Source organism: Theobroma cacao, chromosome 2, assembly GCF_000208745.1.
Source record: "Theobroma cacao cultivar B97-61/B2 chromosome 2, Criollo_cocoa_genome_V2, whole genome shotgun sequence".
In the NCBI taxonomy this organism is placed as follows: domain Eukaryota; kingdom Viridiplantae; phylum Streptophyta; class Magnoliopsida; order Malvales; family Malvaceae; genus Theobroma; species Theobroma cacao.
The window spans coordinates 8196585-8214173 of record NC_030851.1 but is presented as its reverse complement, the minus strand read 5'-3'; the positions used below and the strand labels follow the sequence as shown (position 1 = coordinate 8214173).

General features: G+C 35.9%; 5 protein-coding genes across 5 annotated transcripts; 3 read left to right on the top strand and 2 right to left on the bottom strand.

Moving 5' to 3' along the window:
• On the top strand, window positions 526–2775 carry LOC18608453 (FAD synthetase 2, chloroplastic). Its single transcript, XM_018115795.1, has 6 exons — window positions 526–774; window positions 874–1121; window positions 1354–1406; window positions 1506–1641; window positions 1754–1929; window positions 2030–2775. Exons 2-6 carry the CDS (start codon window positions 901–903, stop codon window positions 2551–2553), a joined length of 1110 nt encoding a protein of 369 aa, XP_017971284.1. The 5' UTR covers window positions 526–774; window positions 874–900; the 3' UTR covers window positions 2554–2775.
• On the top strand, window positions 4951–9204 carry LOC18608452 (transmembrane protein 53). The gene is made up of 6 exons (XM_007043166.2): window positions 4951–5241; window positions 6178–6307; window positions 6458–7342; window positions 7465–7570; window positions 8319–8524; window positions 8682–9204. The coding sequence occupies exons 3-6, from the start codon at window positions 6588–6590 to the stop codon at window positions 8947–8949; spliced, it is 1335 nt and encodes a 444-aa protein (XP_007043228.2). The 5' UTR covers window positions 4951–5241; window positions 6178–6307; window positions 6458–6587; the 3' UTR covers window positions 8950–9204.
• On the bottom strand, window positions 9915–10552 carry LOC18608451 (TPD1 protein homolog 1). The gene is made up of 2 exons (XM_007043165.2): window positions 10405–10552; window positions 9915–10288 (listed from the first exon to the last, which is right to left on the bottom strand). The coding sequence occupies exons 1-2, from the start codon at window positions 10460–10462 to the stop codon at window positions 9978–9980; spliced, it is 369 nt and encodes a 122-aa protein (XP_007043227.1). The 5' UTR covers window positions 10463–10552; the 3' UTR covers window positions 9915–9977.
• Window positions 13856–14383, bottom strand: LOC18608450 (TPD1 protein homolog 1). The gene is made up of 2 exons (XM_007043164.2): window positions 14326–14383; window positions 13856–14166 (listed from the first exon to the last, which is right to left on the bottom strand). The coding sequence occupies exons 1-2, from the start codon at window positions 14381–14383 to the stop codon at window positions 13856–13858; spliced, it is 369 nt and encodes a 122-aa protein (XP_007043226.2).
• On the top strand, window positions 15049–17029 carry LOC18608449 (F-box/LRR-repeat protein 4). Its single transcript, XM_007043163.2, has 2 exons — window positions 15049–15526; window positions 15811–17029. Exons 1-2 carry the CDS (start codon window positions 15181–15183, stop codon window positions 16701–16703), a joined length of 1239 nt encoding a protein of 412 aa, XP_007043225.1. The 5' UTR covers window positions 15049–15180; the 3' UTR covers window positions 16704–17029.

The window sequence follows — 17589 nt, the reverse complement described above, 5'->3', positions numbered from 1 at the left end:
ACGTATCAATCATCAATTTGAAAGAATTATTAATGAATAGCAACTGTTTGCAGATATATTGAATAGAGGGAGGGGTTACCACATCTAATATCCACCATAAGCGGCAATGCTGGATCCCTGAAGACTTCACTCCAAAAAGGAAGAGTCTGAAGGCGCTCCTTGGTGAGAGAATGTTCAGTCGACAGATTGATTGAGAAGGACGCTACTATTGAGAAAACATGCAGACCCAAAACGAACAAAGGAGAAACAAATCCAAGCAGTTGATGGCAGAGAGAACAAAAAAGAAAAACTTAAGAGCTCAAAATTACCCCGACAACCACATGAAAAACGCGAAAATACCGCTCGCCAGTGAAAGAATGTTTAGCCAGTGGACTGATCGAGAAGGACCCCACTACTGAGAAAACATGCAGTTCACTTCATGCATGCATGCATGCAGACTCTAGCTTCTTTTTCTATCTTTCGTTAATCACAGCATAGATGGGCTGCAATCCTTGCTCCACATCATCCCTTACTTTAGTGTACCCTAAAATCTCTACCCAAACAAATAAAAGCCCAAAATGAAGGCCCAAAGCTCATGCTGACGTGGTTTTCCAAATTGACGGGACCTCATGCAAATGTAGGGTCCACAAAGCTCTTTTACCGCTGACGTGGTTCACATGGAGGCCCCAAAACCGTTAATGGTGCAAAGGAGCGCAAAGCCGCAAGCCCTAGCTCCCGCTCCTCAGCTGCTGCTACTAGTACCACGTAGATGTAGATGTCGAGGAAGAAAGAGCAGTGAGCAGAACCACCCCTTTTTGTTTTTTATGAAATAAAATATTGAAATCCCAAAGGCAAAACTGTTTGACAAATTGAAACCCCCATTTCTGGTTTTAGAAAATTGATACTCGAACAAAGTTGATAATGTTGGCCTGTGGCGGCTCTCGCATCCCTCATCAACATTTAGGATTAGGGTTCTACTCCTCCAGAATCGTGCAGCTCTCTTCTCTCATCCTGAAACCTCCCTCCTCCTCCGCCGCAATTGTTGACCATCACAATCATCGTCTTCAACACCGTTCGGTTTCTTCTTCTAGTCTTCGGTCCAAATCCCCCGGCGACATTCCTATTCTACCTGATTCTTTCAGGTTCCTTTTTCTTTTCTTTCGAAAGAAGTAATAAATTGTTTTAGTTCTCAGTTCACAATTTTAGCTATTTGCTTCAATTTGTTCAACTTTCAATCAAATTCAATCAAATGAACGTTAGAAATGGTTCAAAATTGAAATTGTACTCTGTTTTTGTATTAATTGTAATCCCTGTATATTAGCTTGTTTATAACATGTTTGTTCAAGCATCTGATTAATTTTCTTTTCTGTAAAGCCAACGAGAAGACGATCATGAGCACCCTTCTGAAGCATTGTCCTCAGTGGCAGGTTTCTTTTTCCTTTTCTTCTACTTTTTTTCGATGTTACCATTATTTGTATTTTTGTGTGTTAGTGTTTTTTTTTTATTGGTTCGCATCATTCCACCAGGAGGGATAGTTGCATTGGGAAAGTTTGACGCACTTCACATCGGTCATCGAGAACTTGCAATTCAAGCATCAAAGGTTGGAACTCCATATCTTTTGTCATTTGTAGGAATGGCAGAAGTCCTTGGTTGGGAGCCTAGGTAAAGTCGTCTACCATTTTCCTCTTGATGCTTTTTTTTTTCCTAAAATAAATAGGCTTTTGGTTGCTTCCAACGGCTGGTTTTCATATCTGATGCGAATGGTTTTCAACAGGGCTCCCATAGTTGCCAAATGTGATCGTAAGCGTGTTCTCTCTTCTTGGGCACCATGTTGTGGTAATGTGATCCCCAGGGAATTCGAGGTACAATTTTCAAGTGTTAGACATCTTACACCGAGGCAGTTTGTGGAGAAGCTGGCGGGGGAGCTTCAAGTATGTGGAGTTGTGGCAGGTAAACTAAAAGCTGTATCAACTGTTAAGGTTTTATTTGTCTCAAAATAGATTCATCCAGATAATATTGAAATTGTTTGTCTCTATGGCTAATTGATCAGGTGAAAACTATCGGTTTGGTTATAAAGCTGCTGGTGATGCTTCAGAACTGGTGAGGCTGTGTGATGAATTTGGTATGGGAGCTTACATAATAAATTCTGTCATGGACAGGCACCAAGATTCCAGAAATATAGACCGTTGTGACTTGAAAGAGAGAGGACAAGTCTCATCTACCCGCGTTCGACATGCTCTAGCTGAGGGTGATATGAAATACGTGTCAGAGCTTCTAGGCCGCCGCCATCGTTTGTTATTGGCAGTGAAAGACTGGGAAGGCTATTCTAGTACTAGCAGTAAACGTAGGGTGTCAGCTCCAAAGTCTTCTTTGCTAAATCTACCTCCTAAGGATGGTTTTTATGAGAACTGTTCTCTTTTATTTGGGGAACAAAATGTAGTAACATGTAGAGTATCTATTGATACGACTCATATCCATCTGGTAGTAGATCAGGTAGATTTTTGTGATTATGATTACTCTCGAACTCAGGTCTTGGGTATTGAATTTGGTGAATTAAGAGTTAATTGTGTTTAGCATATTTGTCATCTTTTTTTTTTCCTTTTGAATTTCATTTCAGCAAAATATTTCGTGGGTGAGAAGTTTCATCCATGTTTTAAAGGAGTTTGTATATATATATCCTTCATATGGGAGGTGCCTGTATTTATTCATCAATTAAATTATATTTGTATAATGCACATGAATATAGAATGCCTGTCCCATTCTTTAAGTTGGAAATGAATTATATTTTCTTGTGCCTAGAACTGTTTTTTTATTTCAACCTATGGATTAGATAGCTTGCTCAAAAATGTTTCTGAATGAGTTGGGCTGGCTTAAAGGATTTTTGTTTTCAGTGTCTATGCACTGTAGCTGAACTTTATTGCTTATGTTTTCTCCCTCTTGATTCTTTAACATGCTTTCTGTTGACTAATGGTTTGTCTGTTCTTGTGGTTTTCTTTCACCGTCATAGGCTTGAATATAAATTTGCAGATAAAATTGCATAAATATATAAGCTGTGGTTACTTCTCACCTTGAGAACTAAAGCATCTCTTATGACTTTGGCCAAATTAGGGTTTAGATCCATGTTTTTCTTGAGATATGACAGATACTGCATTTATCTTTGGGGCTGTATCTTCATTGAATATTATTTGGAGAGAGGACTGTGTTATATGGCAGTTCATTTCTCGTTGAAGGTACTAGATGACTGATAAGGTGAGAGGATATAATTTATTTATGTATTGGTCATTGGCCTCAAAAGTAGTATTTGGGATTCATCCTGTCACTTTTGTTGTATCACTTTGAGTTTGGTTACTTGGTTTGTTACTCAGCATTACAATATTTGAAGCTAAATTCACAATTTATGTTTATCTGTTCTGTTTTTTTTAGTTGTTTTGCAGTGTAGAACAATTTTGTAGTAATACATTGGGTAGTTAAGTTGTGTTGTACATTTGTTATTTATTTGTTTATTCATGTTGCAGATGTTGGAAACATTGACAGCATGGAGTTGTTTGAAGTTCATAACTATGAAGAAGGCATAGCTGATGACACTGCTAAAGTGATTTTGTCTTTTCATTTGAAACGATAGGAAAAATCTAAAGTGATTTTGATGATCAAGGAGGTAATTAGGTAGCTAAAGATTGAAGATGAGCTCCATGTCTGGTTATAAATTAGGAAATATTTTCTAACCCAGCCTCCTATGCCAAATTAATAGTTTGTTTAGGCGGCGATGGAATTGGTTTTTAGGGGTGACCTGTCATTTTTTATTCTTTTCATAAGTAATTGATAGGGTGGGCAATACTAACTTAACCCTCGAAGTAGGCGCCAAAGATTGTTATTACTGAAAAAATATTCTAGATGTATTGCCGAGTTTGACATTGCTGCTATGAAAAGCTCGGTTGGCAAAATCACCTTTCTATGTGCTTCTGCAGTTGGGGGAAATATCATGGTCCAAAAAAGGGCTTTCGAACCCAAAAATTAGTCGATAATTGGCATCGTGTTGACTGTCAAAAGTTGCATTTTTGCAGCCAAGGGCAATGTCAAACTGACCAAGAATTGATAGCCTTATATATTGCAGGTGAGTGGTGACTGCTATGGTGGGGCTTGGTCTGAGTTGGGAGTTGAGATCACACATGATTGTGGTATCAGAAAGAAATATTTTAATTCTTGTCTGTGTAAACTCTTGTTTCTCTGCAGTATTTCAGTTTGTTATATTTTGAACAGTTTATGCCTCAGGTCCTTTGATAGCCACAGAAGGTGGAGACTAGGAATTTGAGTCCTGCAAACAAGTGCAGGAGATGAATGAAAAGCCTTAGAAAGCATACGGATTTCAATTGGATACATCTTGGCAGAGCAGCCAAATGACTCACCGATAAGATCCAAACCAGAATTTGGACAAATGTCATCAATGAAACGGTATGGCATCCACAATGTGAAACCAAACTTTTTGGAAGGACAGAATACTTGGGGAGAATATCCCCTTTGGATATCCTCCAAACGAATCCACCTCATAAATCAAGAAGACAAGAACCTTGCCTTTTGTGTTTTTTTTTTTTTTTTTTTTTCCCTTTTAAACGCAAAATTTGGGAGAATTTTTCTTTGAGACAAAATGTAGTGGCTATCCCCGGTTCCTTTTAGTAGGATATAACTTACGGGATTGATAAAATGCTAAAGAAAAATGGTATAAGATTCATTTGTTGCTTTATTAGGAGAATATAATTGAATTTTTTTTATAAAGTTACAATTCTAATTAAATGTTACATCTCTTATAAATTAAATCCAACCAGAATTGAGGAATTAATAAGTATGTGGTAAATAAATTTAATAATTAGCGTGGAGTAGAGGCAACTCAAAGAAAAGCCACAAAAAGCAACTCCTAATTTTTGTTTCTTTGTTTATTACATAATTTTACTTGTTTGTTTCATAGTAGTATTTGTAGCAGAAGCAGGAAGCAAATATAGCTCTTAGACGTTAAAAGAGAGAGTAAACGGGGGGTTGGAAAAACCAGCATCAAATCAAATATATATATTTATATTTATAGCCAGAGACAGCGAGAGACAGAGAGAGGGGCGCATTATTTCCGTCACGGAAGAGAAAGAAGCGAAAGCCCCACCGCCTTCTCTGATTCAATAAAAGAGCGACTCTTTTCGGGCTTCCTTTTTCTTCCTACTAAGACAACAAGAAACCCAAACCGCTTTCACATTAACCTTCAACCCAGTCAGGACTCAGGTGACTGCTTTTTCTGTTTCTCTTTCTCTTTCTCGATTCTTATTTATCTTAATGACATTATCAACTCAATCCAAATCTTTATATTTTTTATGGCCTGCATTCCTTTCTTACGTTTTGCTCCTCATTTTTATGAATTGGGATTGCGTTTTGCCTTCCGCGATTGATTTCGATCATCCCCAAGCCAATCTTTCGTCGGTTTAGGATTCTGTCGATTCATATTCAATTGATTTTTTCTCGATTTGTTTTCCAAAATTAAGAAGATTTCATTTTATTTTTGGTTCTATGTAAAATTGCCACCGCCAATACGGTTTTCGTGTTGTTTGAAACTGAGTTGTTCTGCCCGAGTCGTGGTCGAGTTGGCTCGCTGGCGACGCCGGACAGTTATGGTCACAACAGTCATTTTGCTTTACGGTCTTCCTTTCTTCTTGTAAGCTGTGATTCTGACCGCCTCACGTAACATCCAATGATCCACGATTCTTGGTTTAGGGCAGCCACGTCAAGCATATGTCGAAGTTGTCTTTCCTATATTACCCCTACCCTTGCATTTGTTTCCCTTTCTATCCTTTCTAGAAAGAGGGAATTGCACCGCGTCTACCTTCTGGTCTCTTTGATAAACCCAAGGACCCCATTCCCAACCCTCTTGGGTCACAAAAATAAGTTCACAGGGCAAAACCGTCATTTGGCATATCCTCATGTTCTCCAAAATCGTCGGACTGGTTGGTTAGCTATCAATCCCTGTCATGTTCTTAAAGCAGAAGGCTATGACAGGGAACACGTGGCATTCTGTTATTACATAATCCTTTAAAACTGCAGGCTGAGTTTGCACTCACCTTAAGCACGCGCTGTCTTAATTAATTTTCCTATTTTAGTTTAATTTTAATTACTTAATGATTTAATTTGAGGCTGTATTTTGTTGAATGAAAATTGTTCTTGCAGTATTGCCGTGTACTCGATACAAGCAAAGGAAGGTTCTTGGTCGGTGGAGTTGTCTATATAGCAAATGGTCGGGCTGTCAAAAGTTGGATATTGACAGCCCGATTCTTTTCAACTCTTTTTTATTTACAAGGTAAGACTCGGAATATACAGCTGCAGCAATAGAATATGCCAACTTTGGCTTGCTTATTGGCTTGACATGTTTTGCTTGTTTCTCCCGTGTTGTATTTCTTAATTTAATTCCATTAGTTGGGTCATAATTGGATTCTCTTATTTTATGCAGGTGATTCTTGTTTTTAAATTTTCTTTGGGCTTTCTGGGTATTGACCAGGTTGAGCTTCTTTGACTTTTGGATTGGGTTGTTATATTTATTTGAGGCCTGCTTCATATTGGTATGGTAGTTTCTGTTCTGGATGTTCAACATGGGTTCCTTGTCTGGAATCATTCAACGTCCTCTAGTTGCAGCTGCTGCTGTTGCCGTTGCTTCTGTTTCTGTTGATTTTTCTGTTAAACTTCCATCTCCTTCATCGGATACTTGTTCGACCTCTGAACAAATTGAAACTTGGTCTAATTTGTTACAAGAGTCCAAGTCCTCATTGGTAGATCATATATCAGCTTCCAAGCTTGCAAACCTGTCTTTTGTTACCAGAATTCGGGTACCTGTACCCAGTGTTAACTTTCCAGTTCCCAATTCAGGCTGGAATTTTGCTTCCAATGCGCTATGTTCTTCTGTTGCTTCATCTCCCCTACTGGTTAATTTATATCGGTCAGCAGAGTTAGCAAAAGCATCAAAGCCCGCTGTATTCACAGAGAGTATCCCTACCTCAGCCCCTGATGTTTTGTACAGATGGCATTTGCCGGAGCCTAGTGCAATTGATGTTTCTGGGACTTCTGATTGTTCATCAGCAAAGTCTCGTACAGTTGTTGTTTTGTTAGGGTGGTTGGGATCTAAGCAGAAACATCTTAAGAGATATGCAGAGTGGTATACCTCCAGGGGATATCATGCCATTACATTCACCTTTCCAATGATTGACATTATCAGTTACCAAGCCGGTGGGAAAGCTGAGCGGAACATAGACATGCTTGTTAATCATTTGGCTGATTGGTTGGAAGAGGAGCATGGGAAAAGCCTGGTTTTTCACACTTTTAGCAATACTGGATGGTTAACGTGAGTCCTCTCTCGTAGTCTCTGGCACAAATTGCAAGCACAGATACAACTGCATTTGTTCTTTCTATTGTTTACAGCAATTATCTGAATTGATTTTCTGGTCGATATCCATCTTGTTACAGATATGGCGCTATTCTTGAGAAGTTTCAGAAGCAAGATCCTTCTTTAATGGGAAGGATCAGAGGTTGCATTGTGGATTCAGCCCCTGTTGCAGCCCCTGACCCACAGGTAAATGATGCTTGAAGGTGTTTCACGTATGTAATCGACTTGATTAACAAACATATTATCTTAACCAAGGAAGAGCAGACATATTTTAGCACTAGCCTTTTTTGTTGCAACTTGTCAATTCTATTAATAATCAATTCTACTTTTATGAATAAAATGGTAATTATAATTTCTAGCTCGTAACTAAATTACTGAATTTATTTGAAAATGGAAATTTATTTAAAATGAGACAATGCAATATAAGTTATGATTTTCAATCAAATCTTTGCATATATGTTGATAATAAGTTGAAAGTTTCCCTTTATCATTCTCTTCAGTAGGAGCGTTGTGGTGTATTGCTAGGTATATGAACATTGTACAATGTCTCTTTTCTGGGAGCTTCTTGCAGATTTATTATCCGTAAAACATGACTTAGTTACTTCTGCTTCTTGGTTCTCTGCCTTCTGTCTTTGTTGGTGATGGCCTTGTACTCTGATGCCCTATGTGTTCTGGGATCACTTATGTACCATGATGTCATTGCTAGTTCTCATAAAAATCCTAAAAAAAGGGTATTATGACTGATTCATCTTGATACAGAACATTTTCTGAATGTGCAAAATTGTCAAGATTGGCATTTGCTACAATTATGTGCTCTATATATATATTTATACTTTCGAAGCTTTTAGATTTCAGCTGTCTTTTGCTTTTCACGTTCGTGTTTCAGATCAGTAAAACTGGAAATGCTTATTTGTATTTATATTTCAAATTTCAGGTCTGGGCTTCAGGTTTCTCTGCTGCTTTTCTGAAGAAACATAGTTTTGCAACCAAAGGATTTGCAAGCTCAAGCGAATCAGATGTGGGGCCGTTAGTTGGCAAAAGGGAAGTCTCAGAACCGAAGCCTGCAGTAACTGAAGCTGCTTTGCTATTAGTCCTGGAGAAGTTCTTTGAGGTGGTTTTGAGTCTTCCTGCTGTTAGCAGGTAATGATGATACCGTTAAACTGTCTTTCTCAGGCTTATGCTTTAGGGCATTCTCTTAGTGCTTATCCTAACTGGAAGTCATCCCTATATTCATTATTTATTGCAAGTGTTAACACCTTTAAAACTTACAGAAGTTGCATATTATATAATCTTGCAGGAGGCTTTCTGATGTACTAGGCTTATTGTCATCTGGACAACCTACCTGCCCTCAGTTATATATTTATAGCTCTGCAGATAGAGTCATCCCTGCTGATTATGTGGAATCATTTATAGAGAAGCAAAGGAGGTCTGGGCGCGTGGTTCGGGCATGCAACTTTGTCTCCACACCACATGTCGATCACTTTAGGAATGAGCCAAAACTGTACACAAGTCAGCTCAGCCAGTTTTTGGAGGACTGCGTGCTTACTTGTTGTAAACATTCTTGATTAAGTACATTGAAGCACTGACCGTATCCAAATTCTTTTCGGTATTCCCAGAAGGGGAAAACCCACAGTTATATACTCACAAAGCATGTAGGGAATAATAGTTCATTTTTTTCCATTTAAACATCTATTTACATTGGACAATTTATTCATACAGTTATCTCTTGGTCAATACTGAAACATAGTTTTTCTCCTTTGCCTTGTAAGAGCAGTCTTGTATTATTGCAGCTTTATCAAAATTTCATGTTCTGTTTATTATATATATGTGATTAAATACTTTGCAAAATAAACTTAAAAAAAAAAATATATTTTGCGAAATATTATTACTGATTTTGTTCATTTTCATTTTCATTCTTAATTTTGATTTCGAATTAGTGAAAATCAAATGACAATAAATGAAAAATATTTTTGATATTTTATACAAATGATAAAAAATATTAAATTTTTTCAATCACGTTTTTATCTTAAAAAAACTTGTCTATTAAATTTAAAAAAAATCCTTTACTTATGAGTTCAAAACTCATTTTATCTTATACTGATTTGAAGTGAATGATACCATGTACATGTCGACCTCCTCATTTCATTTTGTCATCGTTCTTGCATAAATAAACTTTTTTTTTTTTTTTTGCCTCAATTATACTTATATGTAAAATTGTGAAAGCCTGAGAATGAAATGAATATTTTATTGTCACATATGGCTTGGTTCTTCTCTAGTCCTTAATGCAACAAGGATTTGAGAAATGGTGATTTTGATCATTAATTTTTAAAGAATAATAATATCCCAGAGTGCGCATCAATTAATTAATCTCAATAATTATTATAAGTGCGTTTCCAGATATATGCATGGCCAAGTCGGATCCGAGCTCTTAAGATGACATATGAGCAAGGGAAAGTCAAAAAAAGGCCCGATCCTAGGTGTCATTGCAAACCAATCCCATCCCATATTCATCTTCAAGTTAAGGGTAAAATTGTATTTTTATTTCCTTCTTAGAAAAGAGAAAGACATGAGTAGCAGATGACACATTAATGCGTTAAGAACAGTTGACTTGGGAAGAAAGGGGGTTCAAGGGAAACGAAGTATCCCAAGCATACTTAAAACTAAGGTTACTGAAGGGAGCCACTGGCTGGCCATTGTTAATGAGGCATTCTCCTCCTGTTTGGGTCATAACTGAAGAATCTACCTCTTCCACCGTCTGAAATCCGTTGCAATTCAGCTTCAACTCAGACTGGGTGCAGGCGCAATTGTTAGAGATGGTCACTTGCCATTCTGGCTTGTTTTGCACCGTTGTTCCTGTTTTAGTTTGGCTGACGGAAATATTGCCAAGAGAGCATTGGCAATATCCTTGAATAACAACACATCCACAATTAACAGAGCAATTAATGATACAAGCCCGAAGATCTAAAAGACTGCAATTGGCATTAATGTGAAATAATGTAAGTGAACATCCATAGCATTACCTTGGCCAACGAGAGAGAGGAAAACAAGTGCACACACACAGTTGAGAATGGCTGCCATTGTAGACTGATGTAATCCCAAGCTCTACTACTATTTTATTATGCTTCTCACTAGTACGGTACCCCTAGCATTTATAGACTCAAGTAAGTGAACAAGTATGGTCAGAATTAAGACAGAGGAGAGGAGATATGCATTGACCAGTGGGCATTCAAACATAGCAGGTAATTAAAATCATGGATTTGAATTCCTTTTAAAATGCCTAGGAATTAGCAACAAAAGTAGCATGAATTTATGATAACAAGATTTGGTTGTCCCATGAAAGGATCAAACCCCCTGTTTGTTTTTCCCCCTCTTTTGAAGTTATTTTCCCTCTTCAATCAAACCTCTTGAGTCTATTAGTTAAATCAATCATATTATGAAACCAAAATCAGTGTATAAAATAACCCCAATTCTTGTTTAATCACCAACAATGATCATTAGCGGTTTCGGTCTGCCAATATCTCATCTAAGAAGAATGACTCCTCAACCGATAATTTTGACTTTGCGCCCAAAAAGTCCAACAAGCCCTGCAACCAAACATCATATAATCCAAACAACAAGGACAGTTCCGTAATTCCAAGTCCCATAACCTTTGCCTTGCCCCTACTTATTTTTCCAACTCTGTCAACTCACCTTTCCCATTTCCATCGCAGAGAAAAAGATATTAGGGTTTGTATTATTATTATTATTATTATAGTAAAAAGATTTATTCAGTTTTTTATATTTTTTAATTTTATTCAATTTAATCTCTATACTTAAAATCAAAGTAATTTAATCTCTTGATTTTAAAAATTATGTTAATTTAGTTCATTCCTCTAACGACATCAAATTTTTTCGTTATAGGATTACGTCAACGATGACGTGTCACATTTTGATGACGTGACATGCCACGTCGTATCGAGTGATGACATGGTAGTACCACGTGGCACTATACGATGACGTGGTACTAACATGCTGACATGTCAGTGTCATGTAACAGATAAAAAAAATCTTGACACGTCATAGGGATTAAATTGAATAAAAATATATAGTATAAGAATTAAATTGAACAAAATTGAGATATCGAGAGACTAAATTGAAAAAAATTGAAAAAAATTAAAAAAATAAAAAATTTAAGTAGATTATTGATATACTTATTAATAAGCCAAATATTTAAGTGTAAAAGATTTATATTGTTAAAAATATATATATATATATATATATATTAATTTTTTTACTTGATTATTTGATTTTAGAATATGTAAATTAATTTATCTTTTCTACAAAAATTGAGTTTGAATTATCCTTTTATAAAAAAATTTTGAAAAAATTTAATATTTGAAGTCAAATTTAGATGAATAACTTATATTACGTTAAAATAATATAAAATGACAAAAAAATTCTTTTTTCTTCTATTTATAATAGTATAAAATTTGAAATTTATTTAACTTAGTTTTTAATTTGAGCTAAAGTCAAATTAGAAAAATATGTTGATTTAGTTTTTTCTTTTCAAAAAATGAAGAACGGAGATATGTAGTTAACAATGATTATAAAAATAATTTCTTGCTCTGATTTGCTTAATTTGGACATAAAAAATCTCTTATTACAACCATAGAATCTAAGCTCCACCTTTCTAATTATTTATTTATTTTTTATATTTTATTTTTTAATAATTTAAGTTATATTTTTTAAGTTAAAATTTTCTAGATTAAAGACTGCATTTATTGTTGATAAAGTTAAATATAACTGTAAATATTTATACCATTTTATTTTATTAATAATTTTTTTATATATCCAAATTAATAATTTAAATTTAAATTTAGCAAAAGTTAATTGTAGTATTTGAATTTAAATAAAATCGTTTTATAAGAAATTTGGAGTAAATTTAAATAAAAGGTAAATTGACTAAGAGTTGAATAATTTCAAAAGAATGTGTATTTGTAAATTGTGAAAGTTGTAACTAGTTAACATATTTAGTCATTTTATATTATTTTATGTATTTGTAAATTGTGAAAATTGTAACTAATTAACATATTTAGTCATTTTATATTATTTTATTTTAACGTAATACAAGTTATTCATCTAAATTTGTTTTAGGGTATGAAATTTTTTCAAAATTTTTTTTATAGAAGGAGAATTCAAAGTTAATTTTTGTAAAAAAGATAAATTAATTTACGTATTTTATAATCAAATAGTAAAGTAAGAAAATATTTATATATATTTTTCAACACTATAAATCTGTTACACTTAAATATTTAGCGTATTAATAAGCATATCAATAATATACTTAAAAATTTATATCTTTTAAAATTTTTTTCAATTTAGTCTTTTAAAATTTCAATTTGTTCAATGTAGTCTTGTACTATATATTTTTGTTCAATTTAATCTTTATGACGTGGCAAGATTTTTTTTAAAAAAAATTTTTTTGATCTGCCATGTAGCATTGGCATGTTATCATGTCATTGTCACATCATCACTCTTGCCACGTGGCATGCTATGCTATCAAAATGTGACATATCGTTGCTGATATCAGCACTGACATCATCTTTTAACGAAAAAATTAAATACCGTTAGGAAGAGGGAGTAAATTGACGCAATTCTCAAAATCAAGAGATTAATTTACTTCGATTTTGAGTATAGGGACTGGATAGGTCTTTTTACCTTATTATTATTGTTCAACCCTAATCCCAAAATCCTCCCCTCCTAATTAAATTTGTTCAATTCCATTCCTATCAATGGCTGCTACTGTTGTGTCGTCTCCATTATGCATAAATGAGACATTAACAGACGACGAGCTAAGATCTGTACTTTACTGTCAAGGTTGGAAAATAATTTAAAAATGAAGAGTGAAATAAATGTTAAGATTTAAATTAAGAAGAAGATTGTAATAAATATTAAGTTTAAGAATTAAAATTAAAAATTTTAGATTTTGGATTTAGAGTTGTCGAGGGAATGAGAGGAAGAGATTGAGTAAAGGAGAATTGGAGAGAGGAAAAAATTATTTATTTTTTAAATAAAATAAAATATTTATTTTAAAAAGTTTTAAAATTTAAAATTTATTTTTTAATGAAATGATATCATATAAAAATTATTCACTATCCAATATAAATTCTTAATTAACATCATTAATCTTTATAATGAAATTGTTTAAGTAGTTTTAAATGCATCTCGAGATATAACCATGGGTCAAGTGGAATCGGAGCTGCTATGACGACATCCGGCCAATGAAGAGTCAAAAAACGCCGGATCCCAGGTGTCGTGGCAAACCAATCCCATCATATTTTCATCTTTAAGTTAAGGGTAAACTTGTATTTTGGTTTCCTTGTTAGAAAAGATATATATGTGAAAAGAAATAAAAAGACATAAAATAGGTTTGCTATAAGTGAGCATTTTAGTAGCAGATACCCACATGAACGTGGTGTAAGGAACCATTCTTTAAGAACAGTTGACTTGGGAGGAAAGGGGGTTCAAGGGAAACGAAGTGTCCCAAGCATACTTGAAACTGAGGTTGCTGTGGCGGGCCACCTGCTGGCCACTGTTAATGAGGCATTCTCCTCTTGTTTGGGTCATAACAGAAGAATCCACCTTTTCCACCGTTTGAAATCCATCGCAACTCAGCTTCAACTCAGACTGGGTGCACGAGCAATTGTTAGAGATGGTCACTTGCCATTCTGGCTTGTTTTGCACCGTTGTTCCTGTTTTAGTTTGGCTGACGGAAATATTGTCAAGAGAGCATTGGCAATATCCTTGAATAACAACACATCCACAATTAACAGAGCAATTACAACATGAAATGATACAAGGAAATGAAGGCCAGAAAATAAAAACACTATAGATTGGGCAAATCTAAAAGACTGCAATTGGCATTGATGTGAAATAATGTAATTGAACATCCATAGCATCACCGTGGCCAATGAGAGAGAGGAAAACAAGTGCAAACAGAGACTTGAGAATGGCAGCCATTGTAGACTAACGTATTCCCAAGCTCTACTAGTATTTGCTTTTGCTTCTCACTTAGTACTAGCATTTATAGGTTACAGTAAGTGAACAAGTAAGGTAAGAACTAAGACAGAGTAGAGATATGAATTGCCCAGTTGGCAGTCCAAAGCATTAGTATTTTTACGCATTAAAAACGCAAGTAATTAAAATCATGGATTTGAATTCCTTTTAAAATGCCTAGGAATTAGCAACAAAAATAGCATGAGTTTATGATAAGAAAATTTGGTTGTTCTCGGAAAGGATCAAAACCCACCCTGTTTTTCCATCGTTTGAAAATATTTTCCCTCCTCAAAGCCCTTTAACATCTCAACCTCAACCTCTTGTGTATATGTTAAAATCAATCCTATTATTATAAAACCAAAATCATTGTATAAAATAATCCCAATCCTATTATTATAAACCCAACAATGATCGTTAGCGGTTGGCACCTAAGCGTTTGGGTCGCATTCGCTCCCAGTGTATGTTGATATCATCAGGAGAAAAATGACTCCTTAACCGACAATTTTAACTTTACTCCGAAAAAGTTCAACAAGCCCTGCGACCACCCATCGCATAATCCAAACAACAAGGACGGTTCCGTAATTCCAACACCCATAACCTTTGCTTTGCCCCTACCTATTTTTCTCACTCTGTCAACTTACAATTTCCCATTTCCATCATAGGGAGAAAGAGATTAGGGTTTGTGTTTTCTTATTTATTATTCAACCCTAATCCCAAAACCGTCCCCTCCTAATTAAATTTGTTCAATTCCATTCCTATCAATGGCTGCTGCTTTTGCGTCGCCTTCAGTTTGCATAAACGAGACATTAACTGACGACGAGCTGAGATCGATACTGACAAGGCTGGAAAGTGATAAGGATAAGGAAGTGTTCGGTCTGGTCTGCAAGAGATGGCTGCATCTGCAGAGTACCGAGAGGAAGAAGCTCTGCGCACGTGCGGGACCACACATGCTCAGCAGGATGGCCGCCAGGTTCACACGTGTGCTTGAGTTGGACCTCTCTCAGTCGGTTTCCAGGTCCTTTTATCCTGGCGTTACCGACGCTGATCTTGCCGTTATTGCGGAAGGGTTCAAGTGCTTAAAAGTGCTCCATTTGCAGAATTGTAAAGGTAAAATTGTTTGCCTTTGGTTTTATTTTGATTGGTATGTCCTTGTTTTGATTGGAAATGTTTTTTTTTTTTTTTTTGGGGGGGGGGGGGGGAGTTTTCTTTTTTATGTACCCCATTTGCAGAATTGTTAAGATGTTTGGTTTGCTTCTGTTATGATAGGTATCTCTCTGTTTTGAGTCTTTGGGTATATTGGTGGAAATTGCTTGCATATTTTTGCCGTTTACCTTATCTTGATTATAATTCTGAACCGGCGTAATTTTGCTCGCCTTTTTTGTTTATTAAAGCTGTTACGGATAGAGGATTGGCATCGATTGGTACTGGTCTTTCTTCCCTCCAGTCCTTGGATGTTTCATATTGCAGAAAGTTAACGGACAAGGGATTGTTAGCTGTTGCTGAGGGCTGTCATGATCTGAGAAGCCTTCATCTTGCTGGCTGCAGATTTGTCACTGACGGATTGTTACTAACTCTTTCTAGGAATTGTGACAATCTAGTAGAGTTGGGCTTGCAGGGATGCACCAAAATCACTGACTCTGGACTGGCTGATCTTGTCAATGGTTGTCATCATATTAGGTTTTTAGACCTCAATAAGTGCAGCAATGTAGGGAACGTAGGGATTTCCAAGGTTGCCCAGGCTTGTTTATCTTCTCTGAAGACACTGAAGTTGTTGGACTGTTACAAAGTTGGAGATGAGTCAATATTAATCTTAGCCAAATTTTGCAAAAATCTTGAAACTCTTATAATTGGTGGTTGTCGTGACATCTCTGATGTGTCTGTAAAGTCATTAGCTTCTGCATGTAAAAATAGTCTGAAGAATTTGAGGATGGATTGGTGTCTAAACATTTCTGACTCTTCATTGAGCTGCATCCTTACTCAATGCAAAAACTTAGAGGCACTTGATATTGGATGCTGTGAGGAGGTGACTGATGCTGCTTTTCAGGATTTGAGGAATGACAAAACTGAGTTTAGGTTGAAGGTTTTGAAGGTCAGCAACTGTCCAAAGATTACAGTTTTAGGAATAGGCATGCTTTTGAATCAATGCACTTCTTTGGAATATCTTGACGTTCGGTCCTGCCCTCATGTAACTAAGGCAGGTTGCGATGAAGCTGGATTAACATTCCCTGAATGTTGTAAAGTGAATTTCACAGGAAGTTTAAGTGAGCCGGATGTCCTAGTTTAACCAACATATCTGACTCACTGAAGATACTGCACCAACATTTCATAGCAGTCGACCATGTTTCAAAGCTCATGGGTGTACTACAGCAGGTGAGGGCTTTTCAACATATTCTTTCCGGTTCTTTGATATGTTCTGCATAGAGCTTGGGGGTGGAGTAAGATTTGGTGGTTTTATTTGTTTATTTCTCAGATTTATATGTATATTTTGCATGTATATTACTTTTCCCATGTCTTCCATGGAATATTTCTGTAATTTGTTGGTAGATCTCTTCATTTATCTGTATCTTGTCATGACAATAAGATTCTGTACCAGATTTTCTCCAGTTGGTATGTTCTATTCCAGTCATTTATGTAGGACTCAAGAAATAAATTGAGCGGTGGATTATTTACTTTAGACAAGTAGGAGCCCATATTCCAATCCATTCATGTCAACGAAATTTCGAATACCATTTTACTAAATGTAGAGGTTGCGCATACTGACATGTTTCACCCTTCGGCAGTAATTATCTGGTATAAGATGTTGCTTGAGTCTTCTTTCTAGGTAGAGAGAGCTTTTTCGGGTTTGTCTATGGATGCTTCTGTTATGCTCAATTAATTTGTGGCCACAACGAAATACGCGGGGTCTGACTGATAAGATGCACGTTGCCAACAACTTCCACGTGAAATAATTTAGGAGCTGATTCTCTGATGTTAATGCTTGATGTGAACAAAGGAGGTTGGTTATGCCTTTTCATTTCAGTTAGGCTTGATGTGAGTAACAAGGTTGGTCGGCGCCAAGAGGTTCTTTCACCCTTTACTAGTTCTACCAGAACATCCATTATAAAGATAAATTAGTTTCTTCTGATCTAGTAACGTTGTGGACCTCTTGGCGCCGGCCTTGTCTAGACCAT

Coding starts and splice junctions, on each gene's coding strand:
- LOC18608449 (XM_007043163.2), top strand. CDS start 15,181: ATGGCTGCTGCTTTTGCGTCGCCTTCAGTTTGCATAAACGAGACATTA. Junction 15,527..15,810: donor CCATTTGCAGAATTGTAAAG/GTAAAATTGTTT, acceptor TGTTTATTAAAG/CTGTTACGGATAGAGGATTG.
- LOC18608453 (XM_018115795.1), top strand. CDS start 901: ATGTTGGCCTGTGGCGGCTCTCGCATCCCTCATCAACATTTAGGATTA. Junction 1,407..1,505: donor AGCATTGTCCTCAGTGGCAG/GTTTCTTTTTCC, acceptor TCATTCCACCAG/GAGGGATAGTTGCATTGGGA. Junction 1,930..2,029: donor AGTATGTGGAGTTGTGGCAG/GTAAACTAAAAG, acceptor CTAATTGATCAG/GTGAAAACTATCGGTTTGGT.
- LOC18608451 (XM_007043165.2), bottom strand. CDS start 10,462: ATGGCAGCCATTCTCAACTGTGTGTGTGCACTTGTTTTCCTCTCTCTC. Junction 10,289..10,404: donor CCTCTCTCTCGTTGGCCAAG/GTAATGCTATGG, acceptor TTGTTATTCAAG/GATATTGCCAATGCTCTCTT.
- LOC18608452 (XM_007043166.2), top strand. CDS start 6,588: ATGTTCAACATGGGTTCCTTGTCTGGAATCATTCAACGTCCTCTAGTT. Junction 7,571..8,318: donor TTGCAGCCCCTGACCCACAG/GTAAATGATGCT, acceptor TTCAAATTTCAG/GTCTGGGCTTCAGGTTTCTC. Junction 8,525..8,681: donor AGTCTTCCTGCTGTTAGCAG/GTAATGATGATA, acceptor ATAATCTTGCAG/GAGGCTTTCTGATGTACTAG.
- LOC18608450 (XM_007043164.2), bottom strand. CDS start 14,383: ATGGCTGCCATTCTCAAGTCTCTGTTTGCACTTGTTTTCCTCTCTCTC. Junction 14,167..14,325: donor CCTCTCTCTCATTGGCCACG/GTGATGCTATGG, acceptor TTGTTATTCAAG/GATATTGCCAATGCTCTCTT.